Source organism: Bactrocera oleae, chromosome Y (assembly GCF_042242935.1).
Source record: "Bactrocera oleae isolate idBacOlea1 chromosome Y, idBacOlea1, whole genome shotgun sequence".
Taxonomy (NCBI): domain Eukaryota; kingdom Metazoa; phylum Arthropoda; class Insecta; order Diptera; family Tephritidae; genus Bactrocera; species Bactrocera oleae.
The window spans coordinates 4,788,703-4,806,250 of record NC_091542.1 but is presented as its reverse complement, the minus strand read 5'-3'; the positions used below and the strand labels follow the sequence as shown (position 1 = coordinate 4,806,250).

The window sequence follows — 17,548 nt, the reverse complement described above, 5'->3', positions numbered from 1 at the left end:
AACACCACAACCATGGCACAGTCACTAAGACTACGGAAGGGTCCAACTACAAAAACTGCTGTACCTAAATCTATTGAGAAAAAAAAAAAAAATTATTTTTAAGTACTAAACACTCAACTAACACTACACGCACCCACAAGCAGGCGTTGTAATTGCCTGCTACGAAATTTACAAAAATTTTCTCAAAAACCACTGTGTATAAATCTACCTGTACGTACCGACCATTATCTGATCTAGTAGTTGTGGCTTTGTCTTCACAATACTGATCTTCAGGGGTTGTGATTGATATGGGGGGGAGTTCTTCTAACTCCCAAAATTTTTTCAATTGTGAATTGAGGTATACGTTTGAAATTTCCTCAACCTGAGTGGTCATGGTGGTAACTGGTTCCGAAACTAGTCCACTTAGGATCCACCCAAAAATAGTATTTTGTGCCAGAAGTGTATTTGAAATTTTCTCAATTCCTTCGAGTATTATCTGTGGTATGAGCTCTCTGCCTAATAGAAGGTCTATTTGAGCGGGAGTGTTGCAGTTGGGATCTGCTAGCTTTAGGTGTGAAACCTTTTGCCAATGACTATGTAAGACTATAGCTTCTGCTTGTATGTGCTTATCCGCTTGGGGGAAATTAGGGTAATGGGGCAGATTTTATTTGAGTTTTGGACTACTCTTCCGCTCATTCCTGTGATTTCAAAATTGGCTAGTTTTGTTGGCAGTTGTAGCCTATTTTGAGCCCTAGACGCTATGAATGATCGTTGTGATCCTTGGTCTTGGATTGATATATTTACTAGAATAGGGTCCCAGCTGTCTATTGGAATATTTTGAGTCGATAAAACCGACAAACAATTAGAAACAGCGGATTGTGGTCTAATAAATTCATCACTTGTTTCTTTCAGAATTTTAAGCAAGTTCATTAGTATCGTTACTTGCATATCGACCAATATTCTTTCAATTTCGTATCTTGCTTTTAGGGCTTCCCAAGCTAGATTGAAATTATCGTCATTTAGTGCGAACTGTTTGACTATGACGCCTGCTTCAGCTTTTGTTTTGTATCGGAGGGGATACAATTTTTGCGCATTTGTTAATTTGGGGTGGTTTATGTAAACGGCTGTAAACCTGGAATTCTTTAGTTTTAGAGATATTTTTGTGTATTTGAACACAACGGTAAGCAGTTAGGCAATCAAGAGTTCGTTAGATATATATATATATTTTTTTTTTTTTGTATGTTTTACCAAACTGTTTGATCTGTTAGCGGTATTTCGGGTTTTACCGGAAAATAAACCGAAATATAGAAACAGTTTGGTAACCGCTTTTTTTTGTTATTGCCTTTATTAAGACGGATTTTTGTAAAAAATAAACCGCAAAGGCATAAATTTTAACATACATATAATAAGAGGATATATACATATACTAAATGGAATCGATACGACTCACTTTGGGGTTTCCGCCAAGGGGTTTTAGGGACAATGTTCTATGTGTGTCTGTGCGTGTGCCTTTCGTTCTGTTGCCCAGTCCTTTGCTGCTTAGCTACGGTGGGTGACTTTGGTGAGCTGGTGTGGTTGTTGTTGTTAGCTGGTATGGTTTTTTATTTATTTAGTTAGCGCCCGTTCTGTCTTTTTATGTATGTATTTTTGTTGAAATTCGCGCCCGTACGTAATTTCTTATTATTTCGCGCACGTTGTTGGTTTTTCTTCTTTTTTTTTTTGGTATGCATATATGTTTGTGTCACTTCCCCGCACTTCTATCGTTTGATCTTTTGTATATATATATATATATATATATATATATATCTATAGACATATATATATATTTTTTTTTTGTTTTGTTACTCTTTTTTATTTTTGGATATGTATAATATATATGTTTTTGTCACTGCACTGCACAGCACTATAAGTGTTTGTTTCTTTTTGTTTTTTTCATCGTGTGTATATAAACGTTTAGCCACTTTTTTTGTTTCTCACATAAGTCATCAAATATATAATAATTTATTCTTTTTTTTTTTGATTTTATAGTTTTTTTTCCCCCTCTATGCTCGAGGGACCAATAAATAATTACTTCGCTTGCACACTTACTTTTTGCACTTATTTACACCAGTTTAATTAAAAAATTCAAAAAACGGATACGGCTTTTTGAAAAAAACTCGGGCGGAAACTTGCGTACGTCTCGTCGATTCGATTCGCTAACGAAAAAGAGCCCATCTGGTCCTCTGTTAGTCCCTTTTGAGTGTAAGGTTGTGTAGAGTTATGGTATGATGTGTATGTGTGGGTGGTCTGAGTGGTGTGATGTCTGCGTGGTATGATGTCTTGTTGCAGTTCGTGTTCGCGCAGTGGCGTGTGTGTAGGGGGAGGCGTAACTCATCTAGCCAGTGCTAAATATGCATATGCGTTCTTCACTTTTCATGTTCACCTTTCTTGTCGGTACCGGGGAGACATACCGAAACGGACGCCAATGCAAAAGAGTGTTTTAGTGGACACATAACTTATGTTTACAGCTATTACTTTCTCCTTTTAGTCTAGGAGTTTTTGTTTTTTAATATCATTCTTGCGAGTGTTATCGTATGTGCGCTTGCATCGCCTGATATTATGACAATTTTTCTTATTCGTTTTTTTATGGTTTTTGATTGCTTCAAAACATTCCTTAGGTACCCTTTAGCTACCCGAGTGCAGTGACCATGACCTTAGCAGTGATCTATTCACTGTTTTCGCACTTTATTTTTATCTTATGAGCTCGTGAAAAATCTTCAAATTCTTCCATTGAGATATGGTTAAGTGCCGCATCTGACCACCATATGTTTTTTCAATCGGCGCAAACTTCACTGCAATGATACACTATCTCCGTAATCTTCGGTTTTTATATGCAAAACTGGAGGAGCTTAATTTAATATTCGCTTTGATGAAACGTTTTTTCTGTGAAAGTGTCTTTCTCATATATGTATATAAATTTTTTCTATTGGCCACTGTAGATTACAGGCCCTTGCCCAATTATTTCGAGCAACTTCCGTTTTAAGGAATCGGAAGAGCTTAGGGAGAGAGTAGGTTCCTCATTCAAAAGAGAAAAATTAATTAACAGGGAAACTCTAAGTTGATTCCACAAACTTCTAACGACTGCCCTTGCGATTTATTTATGGTTATCGCAAAGGCCACACGTACTGGAAATTGTAAGCATTTAAAATCGAATGGCTAGTCCGTTGGAATCATCGGTATTCGCGGGATCAAGACATCCTCTCCTTTGTATTTTCCTTTTATGATTGTTGCCTCAATGACGTTATTCATCAGCTTTTCACAGCCAGTCTTGTTCCATTGCATAGTCGAGATGGATTAATGTTACGCAGCATGATGACAACTAAGCCTACTTGTGTAGTCCACTGCAATTTTACTACTTCCAATGTCTAACAACTGCTTTGCAAATACATTTGCAGTTCCATCTTGTTGCAAAAATACCCGCAAGTTAGTTGTTAAGTGGAGTGTCTTTACGTATTGCCGCAAATTTGATGATTTTAGGCAAGCATTTAATTCATCAGCAACAGTTGATCGGGGAATAACTGGGAGAGTCTCGCGCTATTTTTAGCGATGTTGCAAATTGAAGCATCGAGGAAATAAATTCCACCAGATCCACTGTTTACAGCTTTAATTAAAGTGTAGTACGCAATTTTCTGTTGTTGTCTTTGCAACTCGTGGTTTAAAGCATCGCGCTTATGACGATTGGGTGCTGTCATTCCCAAATACGATAATACTTTATTTGCCGTCAATAAACACATATATTCTACCATTAGCAATGTCTCATTGTAAATTTCGTAGTCAGTTGTAGTGAAGGATTCAAAGCGTGACGGCGTACAAAATGCAAAACATACTCAGACATGTCATCTCTATACTTAACCCACAAATCTTTTGGATTCGAGGGAAACATGTTGATATGATAATCGCAAACAATGTACGAATTTGATGCCGCGATGAAGATATTACAAAACCCTTGAGCGTATCATCCCAGTGCGAATCGTTCTCAAGTAAATGTAGTCATCGCACACAGTAGCCCATTAACTGTTGTCAGATGTTTAAACGATATCGGACCACGAACATTTACCAAAATTATCAGTTTGACAGACTGTGAAGATACTTGTTAATGTTGTCGACGGTGGGTGCCGCGTTAGATTCTTTAAAATAAACTCGTTGGCCATTTTCTAAATGGACTACCGTAGGGTGTCTTTCGTGTACTTACTTAGCGACCCATCTGGTATTGTGATATTTCATCATTAGTATTGGTTACACCGAAGACAGCCATATCACTAACTTTGTTAACATATTATATTTACTATGTACTTTATCGACTTCACAGAGTTACAGTATTCGACATTGATGTGAGTCTCAAACGCTTTGGACAATATTGACGAGTATGGCACAATCCAACGATTGTCTACATCATAATTTTGTCCTCTTACCTTCACAACTACTGTCCGTACTGATCGCCGACGATACAATGGGTATCCATCACTTCCCGTTATGGTTTCAGAAAGCAGATTTCTTGGATATGGCTTGGAACACTTGCCGCCGACCATACATGGTGAATTCTAGTTGAAAAGTCCGCAAGGTCCATGTATCATGTGTTTGGTAACTACTGTAATTTTGGGTCAACTATTTCATCTGGAATATCAGTTGAAATTATGGAATCAATCTCATCTGGCCTGATTTGTCCACTAAAACCACCAGCCTAAATTGGGCATGTAGCAATCCACACTTTTGCCATTCTACAGAGCACATCCAACAACGGACTCGGCAGATTTTAATTTTTGTTTAAAAACTCTGGCAGTTATGTCATGTTTACCAACTGGTGCTTGGCTATGTATTAATTCCCTCTTGATTTCGGACCATTTTGGGTTACATGTGAATGTAACAAATAAGTCTGGGCGGCCATAATGCCTAACATAAGACATAGCATCCTGAGCATATTCATGCATGTGGCGTGGGCTTCCTATATAAGTGGCTCCTACTTCCTACATTATTCACATTGCTATCGCCGTTTATAGCATCGCGAAGATGAATGTATTCCTCTGATCGTAGCCGTCGTTGGTTTAAGCGGATGTACGTCAATCGTTCAGTCTCAATTTTGACATACATGTCACCTGCAAACTGATGAAAAAGTCGTTGACACATCAAATATGGTTTAGGTGAAGTCACCTTGACGGATCATGAGTCTGTATGAATAGAAATTCACAGGACTAACTTTTTTGTCGGTTTCAGCACCTGCAATAAAAAATTATAATTCTTTAAATTGTTACTTAGATGATTTGAATTTAAAAATATGATTTAACTAGGTGAACTTATTGAGGCTTTGATGAACGTAATACAATGATACAAAATAAATAGGAACATGGATAAATATATATATAAGTATTTTATTATGTATGATTAACAATACATACAGGAAGAGAATACAAATAAAAATTAAGTATTGTACTTCAAAAACATTGCAGAAATTATTAAATTAAAGTACAATACAAGGTGCGTTCCAAAGTAAACAGTAAAAAAGTAACAAAGTAAACTCTAGTGGCGTCATCTATATGTTAGAATCTGCTATCCCTTATCGACTTCCAGTATAAATTTCATGTCAGTATGTTATTGTCATCGGTGCGAAAATGAGCTTCGAACAAAGAGCCAAAATTAAATTTTGTGTTAAAATTGGTAAAACTTTTACCGAAACGTTTCAAGCAGAGTACACAAGTGGTTTCAACGTTTTAGAGTGGTCGTGAGAATATAAATGAGAAATGAGCTGAAACCAAAAAAATCGCGTCAACGATGTCAATTCGCTCGATTCGTCAACAGAAACACGGCCATTACAAACAGTCAGCAATTGCTTGGAGAAATCATTAGCAGATAGATCATTCAACAACGCAACTCTCATAATTACTGACCGTTGAAGTTTCTTTGCATATCGCCACAGATTTAATGCTTTAAGACAAACGTTGATTTAGTCGGCAGCAGAAGATCTTGGAATGACTGGTAGTGTTTGTCGGAAATCGCTCGTAGTGTTTGTCGGAAATAGCCAGATAGTAAAATCATTGCACCGCCAAAACATCTCGAGTTATTGCGTAGATCTTTTAATGTTCGGTCAAGACCTTCCAATGAGCGTTTGCGCGCCATTGTGCATTCGTCCAGTATAATGATTTTTGATGCTAAAAAACTTTGGCTATTGCGGAGTGCTTCGAGATGGTACATGTCGGTTATTCAGTAGTTTGAAGGTTTAATGGCAATTTTAACGCTGAGTTTGCCGTAAGGCATCCGTCTAACAATGTGGTCACAATTCCAGGAGAAGCACTTGCTACCACAATTTCTGATCTCGCACGTAAATCAATGTATCATAGACTTCTCTCTGTTTAGGATTCAACAGTGGTACATTCGTTCGAACTGATCGTACTAATTCATGTGAATCATATTCACGTTCTCGTTCCATTTCTCTATTAAATGCGTTATACATTCCGCGATCGGGCGCTGGCATTCCTAACCTGACTAACAAACTGCCGCAAATGAGGTAACATATATCTTCGATCAAGAGCAAAGCCTGGTTAAGCATCCCCTTATTCGCCTCAATATCAGGATTTCTTATGCTGACACGAATTCGATGTGAAATGTCTTCTGACATGTTATCTTTGTATTTGTTCCACAGGTCACGTGGGTTCGATGGGAAGCAAGTCGAAATGATGATAGCAAATAATGGGCATATTTGATTTGGAGATTCAGAAACAATTGCCAGCGTTTGTTGTGTTCCAATGAACATCGTTTTGAAGGAAATGGAGTTCCTGGCATACTGCATGAAATGTGGCGCACACTATACCATTAACAGTTCGTAGTGATTCAAATGATGGTGGCCCTCGAACATGAACCAACAACAACCGCAAATAGTAACATGAGCTGTGTAAATACGACAAAGAGCGTCAGTAGAACGTATATCTGGATGACCAGAAACTGCATGGCCTTGCCTCTTTGAGTACAGCAATGTTCGTGTGAACGGATCGCTTTGACAAATCGCAAAAAAACTGGTCAGTGATGTCGCTGGAGGTGCTGCGGCACGTTGAGCAGCATTCGACTTTGTGAAATAAACTCTGTGACCGTTTTGCACTTAGATGTAGATGCACTCGCTAAATGTGTAACAGTGGGATGACGTTCGTGAATAGCGAATGAGACGCCATTGCAGTTCACATATCTACCGACTTGATAGCAAGTAATTTCATCGTTGGTATTGGATGTTTGGATACCAAAAACTGCCATGTCGCTGCCTTTCTTGAAATATTTGCAATTGTATTAATTGATTTGACGAATTGCAATACTCAACATTACAATGAGCTTGAATATTTTAGAAGGAAGTGGCGAATATGGAACCCCGTCTCCTTTTTGCAAACAAATTTAAGGAGTACTTGAATTTTCGAGACAGAGACAATAGTTTAGATAATAGACTACTACTTTGGATAGTGCATTTTTTAACCTTGGTAATAAATATTTAAAAAATCATAGACCACATAAAAAGACATTTCCGTTTTCGTTAACTTATAAAATAAATTTTAGAAATTATTTCGGAATACAATAGTTTAGATCGTAGGTTACTACTTTGGATAGTGCACTTTTTAACCTTAGTAATTACTAATCTTAGAAAAATCACAGACAACATAAAAAGACTTTTACTTTTTCGTTAACGTGGAAAATAAATCTTAGAAATTGTTTTCGAGAAGAGATACTTTAATTTACACAAAATTAATTTATGAACACACGCCTAAACGTTAATCATTTGTCATTATCTCTGAACGCATGTCAATCACTACTTATAGTATTTGACATGATAAACAACAAACGTTTGGCAGGTACGAAACAAAGTCACTTTTAGGGAAAATTATTAATTTTCTATAATTATGTTTTCGTTGAGTTTTCATTATTTTTAAGATATATTCTGCTATTCGGGGCGGGGATAAATCCAACGAACCAAAAACCATGAAAATTGGTCTAGCCGATCTCGAGTTATAAGTGTTGTAACAAACCTGACTTTGTGTTATATATATATAGAAATAATAGTTGTATGAAACAATCCCAATACTTAACTTACTCTCACAAAATATAAAAAACTAAGTATTTTGCGTTAAAAATTTTATTCTCATGGTATGATATTGTATTCTAAATTATTTAATATAATATTTCTATCAATTTTACTTTTAGTAGATTATGTGATAGTTGTATGAAACAAACCCAATACTTACTTACCCACTTACCTTACTCTTAATAAATATTGAAAACAAAGTATTTGTATTTATAGAATTTTTATGTTATGATATTCTCAAGCACCTAATATGATATGACATTTTATATACCTAAACTTCTATAAATTTTCCTTTTATTATATTAAATAATAGTTGTTTAAAACAATGCCAATACTTACTTTACTCTTAATAAATATTGAAAACAAAATATTTTGCGTTCAAAATTTTTTTTAATGGTATGATATTCTCAAAGACCTAATATGAAATAACATTTTGTATAACTATATTAATTTAACTTTTGTTATATTACATAAGCGCTGTTTGAAACAATCCCAATACTTACTTTCCTTACGCTCAATAAATATTGAAAACAAAGAATTGTGCGTTCAAATTTTTAGGGTTCAAACGGATCCATCTAAGAGTCCAAGCTACGTCCGTGCCGAGCGAAGGTCAAGTCCATAGGAGTTCTAGAAAAGGCCGTAAAGGCCGCAGGTTATTTAGCGTTACCCAGGATGCTCTGCGTGGAGACGAACCTGCTCTTCAACCCAAAATCTTATCTAAAAATATTTAAAACCTAGTATTTTGAGTTAACATTTTATTTTTATGTTGTGGTATTTTCAAACACTTAATATAATATCCCATATAAAATTTTGTATAAATATATTTCTATTAATTTTACTTTTGTTATATTAAATGATAGATGGATGAAACAATCCTTACATTAGTCTCAAAATATATTGAAAACAAAGTATTTTTCGTTCAAAATTAAATTTTCTTGTTACGATTCTCTTAATGACCTATATAATTTACCATTTTTTATAACTATATTTCCACAAATTTAACTTTTGGTATATTAAATAATAGTTGTTTGAAAGGATCCCAACACTTACCTTCCTTTCCCTAAATATTTAAAACAAAGAATTTTGCGTTCAAATTTTTATTTTCATGTCATGATATTCTCAAATACAAAATATACGATACCATTTTCTATTATATGCTCTCATTCTCATGAATTTTAACATTGGTAAATTAAATGACTGACTTGATAACAATCCTAACAGTTACCTTACTTTCAATAAATATTGAGAACAAACGATTTTGCGTTCAACATTTTTTTTTGTATAATATGATTTTCTGATCAACTAATAATTCATTTCATTCAGCTAATATGATATAACCTTTTGTATAACTATATAACTATTAATTTAAATTTTGGTATATTATATAAGAGTTGTTTGAAACAATCCGAATACTTACTTACCTAACGCTCAATAAATATTGAAGACAGAGAGTTTTGCGTTCAAAATTTTCGTGTTATGATATTTTCAAACACTTACATTAGTATAACATTTCCTATTACTATATTGTTCTATTTCATTTTACTTTTGATATAATAAATGATAGTTGTTTGAAAGATTTTTAATTGGATATTGAATGTTGCGTTCAAAATTTAGTTTTAAAATATGATTCTCCCAATCACCTATAAAACTTACCATTTTGTATAACCATATTTCTATTATTTTTTTTTTGGTATATTAAATGATAGTTATTTAAAACAAACAAATACTTACATTACTCTCAAAAAATTTTGACACAAGGTATTTTGCATGCAACATTTTTTTATGTTGTGATTCTCGTAAACACCTTATAGAATTTACCATTTTGCATAACCATATTTCTATTAATTTTTTATTTTTGGGATATTTAATAATAGTTGTTTGAAACAAACCCAACACTTACCTTCCCTCACTAAATATTTTAAACAAAGAATTTTGTGTTAAAATTTTTATTTCCATGTTATGATATTCTCAACCACTTAATATAATATTCCATTTTGCATAACTATATTTCTATCAATATTACTTTTACTATATTAAAGTGGTTTGAAACAATCCCAATACTTACTTTACTTGCAATAAATATTGAAATCAAAGTATTTTGCGTTAACATTTTTATTTTCATGTTATGATATTCTCAACCAGTTAATATAATATTCCATTTTGCAGAACTATATTTCTATCAATATAGCTTTTAGTATATTAAATGATAGTTGTTTGAAACAGCCCCAATACATACTTTACTCCTAATAAATATTGAAACAAATGATTTTGCGTTCAAATTTTAATTTTAATGTTACGAAACTTTCAAACACTTTATATAGTACAATTATAAGATGTTGGTATAATTTGGTTATATATACGCGAATGGATCAATTTATTAAAGAACACGACGTGCTTTTACTTCAATGGTTTAGTCAAGAGTAACTCAAATGCATATTAAATTCTATATGTACAGACATATAGGTATATTGTATTCATATAATAAAGTAGTCTTATTCATATTATCTACATATCGAAGAAAGCCCTTCTAGGAAATATTTTAACTTGTACTTTTACTTTATAATTTCAACACTATTTCTCAAGTTAAATATTTCTAAACATTAATATTTAAGACCAAGCATATCTACAAACTTTACATGTTTTTGTTTTTGCATATGTTTACTCTATTTGTTTACTTTCTACTACATCTTAAATATAATGATATATTATCTCTTTATGCTTAGTTCTCTTATGAAATACAGGATTTTTCGAAATTTGTATAGCGCTCATGTTATAGCCTTTCAATAAAATAGGATCTTCGAAACTGTAACCTACTTCCTTCAGCAAGCGACGCTGCTGGCTGCTGCTGGCTTTGCGTCGTCGCCACGCTTTATAATGGTGTACAAGTATACAAGTGTATACAGTCTACATGCAGTAATGTAAACGCGTCGCCACACTATATAATGGGATACAAGTATATGCAGTCTATATGCGTAAGTTACTAACTGAAACATGGCGGCCAGATGAATTGGAAGGAATTTCTTTAGCCCAATTTGTTTTGAACTATACTAAAAACGGAAAGGGAGAGTACATCAGAAAGAAGCAGCCTCAAGTTATTCGTTATAGAAATTATGACATGACTCAGGATTACAACGAGTACAGAAAAGAAATGGTGACCTACGTATACCATTTAGAAATGAAGACACAGAAATATGAAATTCACAACTATATATGAAATTTTAGAAAAAAGAAAAGAATTTTAGTCAAATATTGATATTCAAAAGACAATTGATATATGCCGACAATTATGTCATGAAGGTGAGCCTATAGATGACGAATCAGACGCTCAAAACATTGCTACAAGATTTCCAGAGCCAAAGCCTTTTGAAGAATTGTACAGTATTGTAAACCCAATGCTGCGGTTAATGAAGATTTACATAAAGCTACGCTTAACAACTTGGGAGCCATAGCCAAATAAAGAGAAAATATCATGACTAATGATCGTTTTTGTGAACTCATGAAAAACACTAATGAAAACAGAAATATTTGCTGCTATATGCCATTCATCACAATTTATTTGCAGAGAGATCACCTTTACAATTATTTTTTACTGTGCCAGCTGGATGTGGAAAAACCTTTGTAATAAAATTGATGATGGAAGTATATAACAGATTTTCTGATAATGATGGGTTCTGCAATTCATACATTACGTGTTCTTCGACTGGTACAGCTGCAGTAGCTATTAACGGAACTACTGTTCATACTGCATTGAAAATATCATTGTCAAAACTAATTCCGTTGTCAATAGAAACAGCACAACAATATCGATGCTTATTTAAGTATGTCAACATTTTAATAATTGACGAAATCAGTACGATTGGTGTCGAGCTTTTGACCCTTACTTTGGCGAGGATTAAAATTCTACGAGTTAACTCAAATAATGCGTCAAGATAACGAAATGTTTGCTTCCATTCACACAAAAATTGACAGTGGACAGAAGAATTGCGCTTGTGTCCCAGTGGTGTACGATTATTTCATGATAATGAATCAGTTAACGCATATAACGTACTAGCTTTACAAACTTAAAATAAAATAGATTCCATTGCAATGGACATTATTTCTGGTTGTACTAATCATGAGCAAGAAAAAGACAAAAATTACACAAGTTGTCAGTGATTGATCCTGGAGGCTTGCCATACCAAATCATGTTTGTTATTGGAAAACCTTATATTATTACAACTAACATAGACGTGGTAGACGGTTTAGCTAACGGCTATGACTATTCATAAGTCTCAAGGAGGTACATATGACGAGGTGGTCTATGAGTATAGTAAAAGCCACACTTTACGTAGCTTTAACACGAGTAAAAAGTCTTGGAGGGTTGTTTATATGTTTGTTATCATAACTTAAGATTTTATCATGGAAGAAGAGTAGATCCTTCAGTTTCAAGTTTACAGCAAGAATTCAAAAGACTATCTCTAAGCAAACTTACTTCATTGAAAGGACTGATATTGAATTTATAACTTTTTATTACTAACTGAAACATGGCTTCCTGTTACCGACCTAATTTTCACTGTGTAGCTAAATTTATAAAAACAACAATACTTCACATATTACTACATTCAAGAAAGATTTAGTAATTCAAAATGCTACAGAAGTTCATGTCTCCCAAACATCTATTGGCGATATAAGTGCTTCACACGCTAAACTAGAAGATGGAAGTGAATTGATGATGATCCTCCTAATAAAGAAATAAATGATATCATTTCATTTTTACACGAGAGATTATTTCCGTACAGTCACAGAGGTTCAACAATTTTCAAAACCAATAAAGACAAACTACCATTGATTTTAGCTGGAGATTTCAATGTAAATTTTGCAAAAGATGAATCGGCGCCATTAATTACGTTTCTCCAAGAAGAATTTCAATTGCAAATTAATAACAATCCAAGAGAACCTTCCACCAGATACGGAACAACAATAGATGCTGTATTTTTTAGATATCTTGATAATATTTTGCCCAATACTTTTGTAATATACTTCTGTTACCATCGACCAATTGTCCCAGAATACCGTTCTCAGAGGCAACATCGTATATAACTATTACTGAAGTCACTGATTAAACAAATTAAATTTATTAAAATATATATTCATTCAATAAATAGTCATCGTTATCTGGAAAAATCGTTATATTTTATTTTATCATTATGACATATTTAGTTCCTATCACAACCTGCATATTACTTTAATAAAATAACTAGCTGACCCGGCCACGCGTTGCTGTGGCTAAAGTTTTTGTTATATTACATTATAGTATATAATCTAAGAGGAACAATAAGAGAACATCAGTCACGGAGTCCACTATGCTTTTTCACACAGATGGTATTTGTAAAAATATATGGTGATCTCCTTATTTGACTTTCTACTACTATAACCCTTTAGTACAATGAAATTATTTACGAACAAAGACGAAAATGTTGATGTTGGTATACAAATTCACTGGATTGAGATTTGAAGGGGAAGTACGTTGAACACAATTAATTAAAATGTTCTTACACTTGATATTAAGCAGAAATCCATACAAAGTAAAAATTTATCAGATTTATTATTTCCATTTAATTTTATAACAAATAAATATATTACAGTATAATACAATAAATAACATGTGACACTTAAACTCATGAATGAGGTAGGCAAGGCAGACAGTCTTAAACTTTTAAACATTAATATCTATTTTTTTGAATTATAAATACTTTCAATTTCAATTTAATTTAACACCAATCGGTGCACAATGTTTTTGGTTAACCTGTCTTTAGCTAACACAAATAGATTCGACGGTTTCCCAACATGTGAACACGCAACATATAGTTGCCCATGAGAAAAGCATGGATTTTCCAAATCTAAACCCCAAATGGACATTGTTTGACCTTGAGATTTATTTATAGACATGGCGAAAGCTAAACGAATTGGAAACAGTAGCCTTTTGAAGGGTATGGTAGAATCTGATGGTATCATCGGAATACGTGGCAGCAGGACCACTTTTCCTTTAAACTTCCCAGCCAAAATGGTTGCTTCAAGAATGTTTCCGGTGATCTTTTTGATGACAAAACGCGTACCGTTACATAATTGAGGTGGATTCAAATTTCGGAGGAGAATAATAGGGGAACCAATCTTTAATCGAAGATTATGTGGTGGCATTCCAGGGATATCTAATGAATTTAAAAATTCAATCGGAAAATTTACACTTTCATTTTCATCAACAACAGTATCGATTGATTTAAAAGACATCAGATCGCCTGGTAACAACTGTTGTATCTGGAAGTTAATTTCGTCAACATCAACGTTTTTGGCTGCCAAAATCGCCCGTTGACTAAGCCATTCATGATTCAAATAATTATTCTGTATATCCGGGAAAATACTCTGAATCAATTCATTTTTATCCTGAACAACAGTGCAAAAATTGTCTGGTGGTTTAATACATTGCGTATTTGGTTGCAGTTCTATTTTACCGTTCCCAATATCTAGTAGTTGTTCGGAAAATATTTGTGCTGATGGATCATTTTGCAATTGTACTCGCATATTTATGGTCAATCGAAGTGTTTCAACACTTCGCCATAAGAATGATTGTTTCAAACATGCATTAATTTCATCCGCGAAAGTAGAGCGAGGTATAACCGGTAAGGTCTGCCGGAAGTCACCAGACAAAAGTAAGATAGCACCACCGAAAAGTTTATTATTGCTGTTTAAATCTTGCATAGTTCTGTTTAATGCTTCAAGTGAATATTTGTATACCATTGTGCACTCATCCCAAATTATTATAGAACTCTTCCGCAACACTGCAGCTATTCCACTATTCTTTTTGATGTTACACATTGCATCTGGTTTATTATGAACGTCCAATGGCAGCTTGAATGTTGAATGTGCTGTTCGCCCACCATCCAGTAAAGTAGCCGCAATGCCTGACGATGCTACTACTAATGCGATTTTTTGTTGCGACCATATTTTGGCAAGAATCAACGATATTAAAAATGTCTTACCGGTTCCACCGGGTGCATCCAAGAAAAAAAAACCGCCTTGTTCAGCAACAGCCAGCATAAGCCGATCATAAATAATTTTTTGTTCTGCTGTCAGTAATAGTTCACTGTTCATGATAATTGTTGCTAAACTTCCATGGTCATATAGCATTTCTCGTTGTAAATCGGTATTGACTAAGTCGGTGGCTGGACGATTAGGTGATGGCATACCATAATGATTAAGTGGTAAATTTGAAATAAGAACACATAAATCCTCGATCAAGGCCAATGCTTCATTGTACATATCTGGTGTATAATCTATGTTTTGGCATTGATTTGTTTGTCTAATTCGGTGCAAGATGTCTTCTGTCATACAATTTTTATATTTTTCCCACAAAGTTTGTGCTTGCGAGGGATAACATGTCGTCAAAATAATTGCAAACAACTGACGAATGTTATTCGGTGTTGATGTCAACGCAGCATCAGCAAGCATTAAGTCCCAATGGTTATCGTCTTCTAGCAATTGCAGTTCACGACATGCATCCTGGTATGTATTGAATACTCGACCATTAACTGTTCGTAAAAATTTAAAAGACGTTGGTCCGGGAACATTCACCAATAACAAACGTAAATAGAAGCACTCACGTTGCTTTGGATGTACCGTGTAAAGTCTCCCCAATGTCTTAGCTTTGATTATGCCTGTAATGGAAGGATGTGGTTTTCCTTGTTTCCGTGGCTCCCATTTTTTACTGGATTTGTTCCATGTGAAATAACGTGGAACATCACCATACACCAATGTCTTCGCGAATTGGCCAAAAACATCAGATTTTTGATACAATGTAAAAAATTCAGTTAGAGTCGTTTTCGGAGCTTCGAACGCTCTTTGGAGAACATTTTCTTCAGTGAAGTATACACGTTGACCGTTTTCAAGATGTAGTGCCAGATGTTGGACAGCAGGATCTCTTCTGCGGCGATCAATATTCGTGATCGTGTCATTCGTATGCGGCTTTGGAAGTTTTTTTTACATTTTCCATGCACGGTGACGTCATGTTGAAAGCACCGCATGGCCCCTGGATCATGTGTTTGGTGACAATATCAAATAATTCTTGATCAATTAATGGGTCTGGAATTTCGGCTGAAATTATTTGATCGATTTTTTCAGGACGGATTCTATCTTTAAGCCAAACCGAAATGTGGGCATGAGGCAAACCTCGCTTTTGCCACTCTATCGTATACAGCCAACAACGTGTAATACCAAAAATTGAATATAACAATAAAATCAATTAAGGATTTCAATTTTTGTTTAAACACACGTGCAGTTAAATCATGACGATGAATGGCTTGTTGTTCTGGCAATAGTAAAGTTTGTATCTCTTTCCAATTCGGATTACATGTGATAAATAAATCCGGTCGGCCGTAATGACGTACGTAAGTCATCGCATCTTGTATGTATTCCTGCATGTTCCGTGGACTGCCGATGTAGCTTGAAGGTAAAAAAAGCATTACCGATGTCATTGGGATTTAAATTTCCATCGATGTTTCCAGCAACAGCATCTCGTTAGTGAATATATTCTTCCGATCGTAGTTTTGCCTGGTTGAATCGAAGGAATCGCAAGCGTTCGCTTTCGACCTTAGCATACATATCAACAATGTATTGATGGAACAGCTGACGATATCGAAGTTTTGATCAATGAAGCACAAATAAGTAAAAAACAGGATTAATTTCACTGTATTATCTTCATTATAATATGAATTCAATTTACACTTTAGTCTAAGTAACAAGTGGCCGGCCAATAACACTAAAAATTTAAAAAGTGGAAATAGTTGAATTATACGGTATTTCGTTCACTACAAAATAAATTTAATTAATTTTATAGCGTCAACAACACGTGGTAATTATGCTGTTAAAATGTAGCTTATATGACACGTTCGTAGATTTACCATAGCAGCGCCATCTATTGATTACTTACTCAACCCAGTCGAAAGGTATCGACATCTGTTAGAATCATTTGGAGTTAACAGATAATTGCGACTGTCAAATAATAACAGACAAATAACACTGGTCTGCAATGAAATCCTCCTTTAAAAAATTTGGTCATAAATATGACGATTCAAATGTCCTGAATCGATCCCCGTTGGCCGATTTTCTCCATCACGTCTAGATTTTTTTATATGAATTTTTTTTTTATATTTCAAAAATTTGGGTTTTTTCCACTTTTTTGTGTGTCTACGTTACAAGCCGTGTATATGTGGCCTCCTTTGAAAATTGTTTTAAAATAAATTTTATGTAATTTTCGGTTATAAAATGCCACGAAGTTGTAAGAATTCAACAGACTGTTTTTGCTACGTTTGTGGGGAATTTGTATTAAAAACACATCGAAATGTCATGACAGATCTTGTTAAAATAGCATATAACCTATATTTTGGATTTTCTATCGATGAGCGAGATAAAAGTTGGCTACCAAAAGTATGCTGCAATAGCTGC

The 17,548-nt window shown here is 34.3% G+C and overlaps 1 protein-coding gene across 1 annotated transcript in view; it reads right to left on the bottom strand.

The window, feature by feature from the left end:
- Positions 1-64: 64 nt before the first annotated feature.
- Positions 65-17,548, bottom strand: part of LOC138858288 (uncharacterized) — a 29,426-nt gene continuing 11,942 nt past the window's right edge. The window contains exons 2-3 of the mRNA XM_070112785.1: positions 14,294-15,862; positions 65-70 (exon numbers count right to left, since the gene is read on the bottom strand). Coding sequence (XP_069968886.1) covers positions 65-70; positions 14,294-15,862 — 1,575 coding nt within the window. The remainder of the gene's footprint in view (positions 71-14,293; positions 15,863-17,548) is intronic.